The sequence below is a fragment of the Sinohyriopsis cumingii genome, chromosome 17 (assembly GCF_028554795.1).
Source record: "Sinohyriopsis cumingii isolate HCF-2022 chromosome 17, ASM2855479v2, whole genome shotgun sequence".
Lineage (NCBI taxonomy): Eukaryota > Metazoa > Mollusca > Bivalvia > Unionida > Unionidae > Sinohyriopsis > Sinohyriopsis cumingii.
Window position 1 is genome coordinate 102,531,602 of NC_142977.1, and position 10,334 is coordinate 102,541,935.

The 10,334-nt window shown below is 35.1% G+C and overlaps 1 protein-coding gene across 3 annotated transcripts in view; it reads left to right on the top strand.

The window, feature by feature from the left end:
- LOC149779571 (esterase OVCA2-like) overlaps positions 1–10,104 on the top strand; it is a 32,152-nt gene extending 22,048 nt beyond the window's left edge. For all 3 annotated transcript variants that reach the window (XM_089940312.1, XM_089940313.1, XM_089940314.1), the window contains exons 7-9: positions 1,179–1,260; positions 4,682–4,822; positions 9,436–10,104. In XM_089940312.1, coding sequence (XP_089796438.1) covers positions 1,179–1,260; positions 4,682–4,822; positions 9,436–9,578 — 366 coding nt within the window. In that variant the 3' untranslated portion in view covers positions 9,579–10,104. The remainder of the gene's footprint in view (positions 1–1,178; positions 1,261–4,681; positions 4,823–9,435) is intronic.
- Positions 10,105–10,334: the final 230 nt, after the last annotated feature.

Sequence of the window (10,334 nt, forward strand, 5' to 3'; positions counted from 1 at the left end):
ACGAAATTAGTCACTTTCTATAAATAATGTATTATTATTATTATTATTATTATCCTCACTCTTGTCAAGTAAATCATTAATCAAACAGCTTAACTTGTCACTGTTTCTAGAAATGCTAATATTGAAGATGTCAATAAACAGTTGAAGCTGTTTACTTTTTTCTCCCTCTGATTTGAAAACTTTGTCCCATGGGAACGTAATATTACATACTGTATATACTCACAAGTTAAGTCCTATTGCAGACAACATAGATTCTGAACTGTTGTCACATAATGTGTGTGTATGTGTGTGAATTTGGATTTTTAACATAGCTTTAACAATTTTTAAGTCATATAACTACAATGTCTGCAGTGTGGCAGTTTATAGTTATGTCTAGTGCTGGGGCATCATGCTGCACCCAGTCACATTATCCTGACACTAGGTCAACCAATCCTAACACTAACCTCTTAATGCCGAGCACCTAGCAAGGCAGCTGTTAGTACCATATAAGTCTTCGGTATGACTCAGCCAGGGTTCAAACCCACAACCTCCCACATTTGATGTGTCCCATAATGCACTGGTAAATCAGGGTTTGTGTTTTTGCTGATTACTCCCAACAAACTGCATTGACCCAGATCTGCTAGTGCATTATGTAATCATGGCAGATCTGGGTCTGTGCAGTTTACAGCTGGCCTCAACTTGTAAGCGAGTTTATACTGTAAATCTAACTGTAAAGTGTTATAGAACTGTTTGTTATAACGTTGTGAATCGAGTATTTATTTTTGTGGGTTATGAATTTGTTGTGAAATTTATGGCTGCTATAAACTATGCATTTAAGAACAAGTAAACAATAAACCTTTATGGACACAAATTTGACCCCTTACCCAATATGTGATTGTAATACTTACAAAAATGTCATTTATTACAAACCTACAAAAGTAATACCCACAAAAAATAAATGAAGACACACTTTTATTTTCAGTTATATGGCCAGAGGTACTGACAGCATTTTTAATCAGTATTTTTTTTTGACATTTTTTTTATGACAAGTTGAGCAGCTTTTAATTTGGCAGGCTGGAAGGTACAGGTTGTGAAGTAAGATTGCCCTTGAGAGGGAATATAGGGGAGAATATCAATAATTTTCACAAATGTTAAAAGTAAAACTTTTCTTTAAACTGATTACTTGATTTTCTTTTCAGGGTCCTTTTGATGGTATTCTGGCATTCAGCCAAGGAGCTGCCCTTGTCTCTGTTATATGTGGCATGAAGGAACAAGATCCAGGTGATTGCTAACAAAATTGAAATTTGTATTGGTCTTGATTTTCATTTGCTTAATCCTTTACTTTTCTTTGAGGCCATCTGATCAAGGCCACATTCTTTTACTCTCATTTTTTTTTTAGCAAACCCAGCCAGTAGACAGTGAACTTATGATGTGGTCCTTGGTATGTTGAGTATAATCTATTTTCCATATACAATTGTCATTTACAACTTCTTAACAACCACTTGACCAGTTGCAAATAATATTTAATGAAGTAGTAAGTTCTTTCAGATTTGCTCATTTGATGCTGATACACCCAATATGGCCATCATTATTAAAACTAGGAAAGCCCTTGAAACAGTTTCTCAAAAGCTGCAGAACAGAATTTGCTAGAAGTTTACAAAAAGCATTCTGGTATGAAGGTCTTTCAGATTTGTTTATATGTTATTGATCCACCATTAAATATGATGACCATTACTAAAAACAGAAACCTTTCAATGTTTCTTAAAGAACAGTTCAACAGAATTTGAGAGAAAGCCTATGGGCATAATGGGTTTTCCAGTTTGTACATGTCATGCCAATCACCATTACATATGGGCACTATTAATGAAAACAGAAAATCTCATTAATTTAAAAGAATGCATTCTTCTATGAAGAGCTTTCAAGTTTGTACAAATAATGCCAATCTGCCATCAAATATGGTCACTAAAAACAAAAAAACTTTCAACTTGAACTTGAACAGAATTTGACCAAATTTTATGGTGAGCACTATGGTGTGAAGGGTTTCAGATACGTACAAGTGGTACTGATCTACCTTCAAATATGGCCACCATTACTAAAAATAGAAAATCAGTTAAACAACTTTGACTGCAAACATTCTGGCATATAAAGTCCTTTTAGTAATTAAACAAATGATGCAGATTTACCATGAAATATTTATGAAGATTAGCTCACATAGTGCACAGGCTTGCTTAGTTGGTGAATAAATTATAAACTGCCTTTTGAGAGAGACTCAGTTAGATAGCCAGGACCAAAGAGGGCCTGCAAAACACAGCTTTCTTCAGGGATGAGAAAAAGTTTGCAGTGTAATCATGATGTTAATTGAAGTGTACAAATGTTGAGTTTCGACAAAGACAATTGTGACATGAAATAAATATTGCTTGCTTTTTTTTTGAAAGAAAAGAAAAAGAATCTTGTTTCCTGGGTGTATCAACAAGGTGTCTGCTTCCATGCATTTTATTCTTCTGACTTCAAACTCTGCTATAACATAATAAGCAGGGAACCAGACTAATCAAGAGCAACAGAACCCGGTGATGTAATAGACAAATACCTTTGTGTACATGTGAAGGTTGTTGAAACCAGTTGGAATAATGTTAACAGCCTTTCAGATGTTGGGCATCTTGAAAATAAATGTAATTTACACAGAATAACGAAGAACTTCATTAGAAAAAGCTCCTTATTGACAATTATTTTCAGAAGCGATTATAGTATTCAGCCATTAAACAGCCCAGTTTCTCTCTTTTCCCCCCTTCAATAACTCGCACACAGCAGGATTAGAAACATAGACTGCACTATAAGTGAGGGAACAAGTTACCCAGGGATCTAAAATTGAGAAGGGGATGCCATCCCCACTGGACATGAGAGGGAATGGGGGGCAGCTACTTGTTTATTATTGTGTTGGGGATAAATGTCAGTAAAGAGATTTTTCTAATGAAGTTTGCTTCATTGTGTAAATTGGATTTGTTTTCAAGATACTTGGCGTCTGAAACTTTATTCCAAGAGTTTTCAGTAACCATGATGTATATGCAAAAACATTGTATATCATTATGTTATTGCTCTTTTTGCATTAATTTACAACAAAACAAAATTCCTGTTTTCCATAAACTAGGGACATTTATTTCCTGAAACAACTGTGACCATCGAAACTTAATATTTTTAAATTGGTCTATGAGTAAAATATTAATGCTGTGATTTTATTGCAAGGCAGAGTGAAATGTCTTCTCATCCTTGAGGAAGTCTTAGAGTGCCCATTCAGGAATTTTAAGTTTAATACAAGCTCTGAAATTCACTTCTGTATAATAAACTGTATCTGTGAAACAAAACTTTTTATTCACCAGGTACTCATACTCATTTTGCTTGGTTGCCTTGCTCTCTTTTGTCACATTGTGAATAAGGCAGCTAATGTCACTTTACTTTTCAGCAGTCTTGAATAATTATTAATTGTTTGCCTTTTTAATTCTTTAAGCTGATAATTCATCAGAGTGAGCCATCACAGCAGTTGTTTGTACTTGTAGTGGGAGTGATTTTGGCTGTTTGTACTTGCAGTGGGAATGATTTTGGTTGTTTGTCACCTCTGCTCATGCATTTCAGTCAATATACAAGATTTAAGTGGTGATTGTTTTTTGTCCCAGATTTATTCCATTCAAGTATGTCATTGGTTTTTCTCAGTGAAATGCTCGTGTAATGACATGGGTATGAAACCAGTGATAGAACTGATGGTTTACTACTTCTAGTCACTGTTGTGATGTGTTCACACAGTGCTAAACAAATGGTGTAATGGCCAAGAGGAGTTCAAATGAAAGAGCCTGAAATGGACAGCAGTGCTGAGTTAGAATAACTGATGACTGGCAGCTCAACTGTTTGGAAATATTTTGGTTATCCTGTCGAATATGAGATTGGATTCAAAACAGTTAAGTCTAGGTCTGTCTGCAGTCACCGAAATTCCACCAGATCAGTCCTTCAGTATGGTGTCACAGATAGAAATTCCACCAGATCAGTTCTATGGATTGGTGTGGGATATAGAAATTCCACCAGATCATTTCTATGGATTGGTGTGGGATATAGGATCTCCACCAGATCAGTACTATGGAATAGTGTGGGATATAGAAATTCCATCAGAGGGTCAGGATTATGAAGTAGGAATGGTACTTTAACAAGTTCCTGTCAACAAAATTCTACCCCCACCCCACCCCCGAGTGGGATATTGCCACACAACACTAAAACAAATGATTGATTCTTGTAGGTCTTTGATTTTTGTATCTGAGTGTTTAAATTCATAATAATGGATAGAATGAAAATTACTTAAAATGAAATGGTCAGAATGCAGATTAGGTATGTTCCACTTGGCTTTCTCAGGCGGACAAACTATATCACACATGCATTAAAATAAGAGAAAATTGATTCTCACAAGTTCCATTGCCTTGGCACAATCAAGTTCAAAATTCAGAGTACGAGATCAACTACCTATACTTTTTTTTACTCAACACTATTAATGCAGTGGAACAGATTTTAGCTAATTACAGCCTAAATACCAAAATAGAACTTCAATACATATATGTGCACTAATCAGTGCTTTAATAAATTAAATATAAATGCATCCATGTAGGAAACGAGGGATGCATTATCCTTAAAATTGTCCTAATTGTGAAAACTTTTATATTGACAGATTGCCCTTTCCAGTTTGACTTTGCCATCCTGGTGGCAGGATTCAAAAGTAGACAGTCTCCACATGAAAAGTTCTACAATATTCCCATCACCTTGCCAACTTTACATGTATTTGGTGATACTGATAAAGTCATACAAAAAGGTAAATTTTAAATCTGGAAACCCTCCCAAAACCAGTCTCAAAGTAGTATGGCAGTATGATGAGCAAACTGTTGTAGCTTACACACGTAGAATGGCAAGAAGTGGAGAATTTAAGTCAGGCATAAATTATCTTCTAGTGAAACTAGAACAGTACAAGCATGTGCTCTATACTGTTTAACTTAGTGTTGTCTGCAGGGTTAGCTCCCTTTGGCAAGCACAAGTGATCTAGACAGTGTTTCATTGGTGCTTATACATGTGGTAGTACTGTTGTTGGATGGTTTGGGTATTTTGTATTCTTTATTTTAGGTTTCTTTAGAGATTAATCCCTGAAATTATATACCTACAGAAATTCAAACATGGACAGGCAAAGCCACAATTTTTTTTACCCACAATAATCTCTTTTTGTAGAAAACCATGAAAATTGAGGCCTACAAAAATAAATGATACAGTATTATATATTAATCACAAATAGGTCATTAAAAAGCATATTTCATCCTTCACTGACTTTGTGCTTAATTTTCATTTTTTCAGACTCAGTTTGTGCCTAGATAATAAAACTTAATGACTCTTACTACAAAATATGACTTGGGCCTAACAAAAATTATTTTATTGGTTTGTTCTTGACCTCATATTTTTTGCATGCTATCAAGAGATTCTTCTGCCAAATTTCTTGAATGATTGGTGAATATTGATAAAAACATTTTTATTGCAACAGGAGGTTTCAATGACCTTACAATTCATGCTGCAGTGGATGCATCTGTTAATTCTTCTCTTACAACAGAAAAGGTCACGCTGACCCATATGTTCTGTTTCAATGGCATTGACTGTTTTTGTGTTTAAGGCCAGTATGTTTTCGTGCTTTGACATAATATAGTACCTGAAATCATGAAACTTGTTTACATTTTGCATCTTTATAAATATTATACTCTTACCACAACAAACACACATCTCTCGTCTCTATTTCACACAAAAGTACATTACATTTTATATTTCAGATTCATGTCTCTGGTGCAGATAATTTAATGCCTGAACTAAACCTTTTCAAGCAGTGGAGGTTATTATATTGACTTGGGTTAATATTTGTGTTTAGCTCATGACAGCTAAATACTTTCCTGCCTAGAAGGTCCGTTCTGACCTATGCAGTTGAATGAATGAATATCTTTATTCAAGGATAAACTGTCCAAAATAATGACTTTACCTAACTGTATATTGGGATAGACTTACTCAACAGGTTTACTACTCGGTATACGTGTGAATATGTAATATACCTCCAGTTTGGAACAGTGAAGTTCATACTTTGCATGTTAAGCCTCATATGTAGTGGTTGATTTGCTGCCATAGATTGCCCATGCTTGTACGAGTGGATATAAAGGATGTCAACCAAAAGTTCTTCTTGGGTAAATCTGGCTTCTGTTGGTGGAAAATGGAGATGGTAGAACAAAATGTTCTTATTCTTATATGACATTTCCAAGGGCAAGGTCACTTTTGTTTGAATTGTTTTATACTTGATAATTCATGTTTACAGTGGCTGAGGGAGACTACTAAAATCTTTGCACTAGTAAACGATGTCATTTATGATTGTATTCTGGTTTTGTTCATACATCCCATCAGACATTTCTTGGAGTATAATGTCCATGAAGTTCTCCAACACAGATCATTGTTGTTGTAGTAGGGTTTAATGCCATTTTTCAGCACACGATAGGCTATATATGGTGGCCATTATTAATGGTGGAGGGAGAACCCCGGAAAGAACCACTGACCCACGAGAAGCTACTGGCAAGCTTTCTCACATACCCACATTGACTGAATCCGAGACTCAAACCCACGCAGACAGAGGTGAGATGGCAGTCATCTGTAACGGACAGTGCTTTAGACCACTCAGCCACTCAGGACCCCTCCAACACTCCAACACAGTTCAAGCTAGCCAAGTGAATCATGAGTCTGTGATAGCCTGTAGGTGCAAATTATGCCAACTCTTTTGGAATTTTGATCTTGTTCACAGGGGACACTGCAGTGCTAAGGACGTCCAACATGTTTGAGAAATTGACCTATATGAAGTGACCCAAGTGTAAACACATTTCAGACTGAGACCACTGGGTCAAAATCAAGAGTTACCCCAGCTCTCTCCATCCTGGGTCAGAACATATAAACTGTTGAGATCCCCACCCAACAGCCATATGTACAATTACAGGACATGAAAAGACAAATTTATACATGTGATTTACATTAGCCATAAGGTCCATCTCTACCTACCTCTGAAACTTAGTCCTTTGGACATATCTTGGGAAATTATTTAGATCCCCATTCTATACCCATACATACACTTACTAGGTTTGAAAAGAACTAATTTATTGACATGGACCCAGGGGTTCTCCCCTCTCTTTGGGACTTTGCTCACATTGGTAACTATTAACATCCCAAGCCTGTAACTATATATACACTTGCTGGACATGAAAAATTCAGATTTGTCTTAGAGTTATGTGTCCATCAGGACTTCCACTGGTGCAGAGATTTTGGGTGTCATATGGACAAGGGGGAGGGCACAACGATATGAGTTTTAAATTCTATTTGCAATAAATTCTTCATTGGGAGAGGCACAGAAATCATCAGAAATGGAGTTTTCTTGCCTGGTGTTGCAGTATTAAATTAATGCTGGATTCCAGAAAAAATACATCAAGTTTAAAGTAGTTATATTTCGAGAATTTTGAAAATATTGATGAAAGTCGGGAAGAACCTGGGAATTTTCCTCCACCACTTGATGCCCAAAACAATTACGTAATTGAGTTGTAACTGAGCTGACCCTGGGTTAAATTTATTGAGTTCTGACCAGAATGGATCGTTCGGGTGCTTGCCGTAAACAAATTTGTTGAGTCAATTCAAACGTTCAGGGCATTAGATTTGTCTAGTAGATTTTTTCCACAGACAGGTCGAATATCTGTATTTTTCCTTATGTGAAAGGTATGAAAACCAGTCTAGCATCAGAAGAGGCCAACATGGTGGTGGCAAAGCTTAGCCGCTTACCAGATGGGTGTTGTTACATTCTTTGTTAAATCAAGTCATACCTGCATGTAATCAATATGAAAATTATTTATTTTCTCAGAAATTGAGAGCAATAAAATATGTCATTAGTCTGCTGAAAGACAAGATAAAACTACAGCATTCATGAAATTTGACCTGGTACTCGGATTTGCATTGAAGGTCGCACTGGTACACAAATCTCACAACCCACATTTTCAAATGTTGTAGAAAAAAAAAACATTAAATGAAAGTTTTATACCGGTTGTAATAATAATAAAAAAAATGAAATAACACAGAATTCTCTCTCTCTTCCATGAACAGCTACTGGGGTTTTGTTGTATCACGTGACTACCATGTTGATGTGCTCTCTGCTTGATGAATCTGACTAGCTAGATTGCTGTGACAGTGACTGGTTTCTTGTCATTGCTCGCGAAATAAATACGTTGAGAATTATATGTTCTTTCTGGTTTTTACAAAATGTATCAGACTTTCTTTTAATATAATTGAATTTTTGTACAACAACATTAAAATGGAGTTTGTTGCTGATATCACATGACTATTGGACTTTTGATGTAGTTGTTTGAGATTTGTGGAGTCATGTGACTAGTAATGCAAATGGTGACTTCAAGGTCAGGTGTCATCTATGCTGTAGTTTTGTCTGGTCTGTCAGTGGATTGAAGATAACAATTATAATACTTGCCATTTCTGAGAAAATAAATCATTTTCCTATTGATTTCATGCAGGTATAAGTCGTTATAACATCGTTTAAATTTTAATGGCCTGCTGGTAAGCTACTACCATATGCCACTACTGCACGGTGGTGGCAAATTCTATATTTTCTATATGTAATTGCTCTGACCCCACACCCCAACTTAAATGTCCAAATGTGAAAAATGGGGTGGAATATTTGGAGGAAACCCAGAAAAGAAAATGGACTGCTATTTGTTGTAAGCCAGATCTTTGTCCAAAATGTTGAATCTCTGAGCTGAACATTGGTGCGAAACTATTACACAATGGCATGTATCGTGAAGCATTGGTTTCAGATTTTAAATATAATGCAGGAGAAATGGGAAATTGTTGTCCCTTGTATTATATATATTAAAAAAATGATACTAGCCCCTGTATCAATACAGGTTTGTGGACTGGTGTATCGAATTACAAGAAGACAAGTTGATTTTACAGAAAAGTCAGGCCTTGTTTATGTGCAACAATACAGTATATAATTTTGAAGGTCTTTTGTCAAAATGTAAATCAACCCTTTTGTATATGTTTTTTTAAATGAATAATATTTAATCAAGTCGTCCTCAGAAGTGTTTAGGTTGTTTGAAAAATTTTGTTTGGGATTTTATTGGCAGATAAATTCAGGGTTTTTCTGTCAGTTATTTTAACTTGTATGCGAAGTACTTTCTTACCCAAAAATTTGCCTCATTCCTTAAAGCTGCACTTACAATGTTGATCAGTCATATTAATCTAATACTTATTATATATATATATATATATATATATATATATATATATATATATATATATATATATATATATATATATATATGTATATAATTAGATTCACATAACAGGTTTTCTGATCTATTTCAGAGATGAGTGAAGATTTATTGCGGTACTTTGTTAATCCAAAGATAATCCAGCATCCTGGTGGTCACTTCATTCCAGCCTCAGGCCTGCAGAAGAAAATTTACCTTGAATTCTTGAATGAAATGTTACAGAGGAAGAACAGATAGGGACAATGTTTGTAACAAAATGTCACATGTATGTAGGATTAATGTCTCCTTTGAAATGATTATGATTTCACAAGCAGTAAAATGTAGTCAAAATGTTACATTTCATTGGTAGTTACATTTGTGGATTTGAAAAAATGCCCTTATCTTTCCGCATAAAGATCATTGTGTGTTGCAAGATAAATTTGTGGATTTGGGAAAGGTTCTTTTCTTTCCACATGAAGATCACTGTGCATTGGATCATAAATTTATGGATTTGGGAAATGGTCCTGTTCTTTCTACATAAAAATTATCATGTGTTGGATCATAAATTTCTGGTAAGAAGCAACCGTAAAATCTACAACAATTGGTAATGTAAAAAAGTGAATTTTATGCTGATATTGTTTACAATGAAAAGGTTTGGAAAATTCTTCTATCACTAAACACTCTTCTGAGTAGCTAAATAGGTCAGATTTTTATATTGGAATTTTTCATTGAATCCTTTGTATTCAGAAATTATACTTTAATAAATCCTTGCACATAGAGAAAATGATTTTATTCATTGCATGATGATCAGGTGTGTGCTGTATTCATAACCCCTTGCCAGCCCCAATCTACTGACTGCATGACAATCCCTGGCATACTGTATTTATGACACACAGTAAAATGGCCTATATTTAATTCATGCAGAAACAATGAAGGATTAATAATATTAACATGTTTAATAAAAAAGATAGTCCACCAACGCTGAATATCGGGCTGCGTCAAAGAAATAAGACG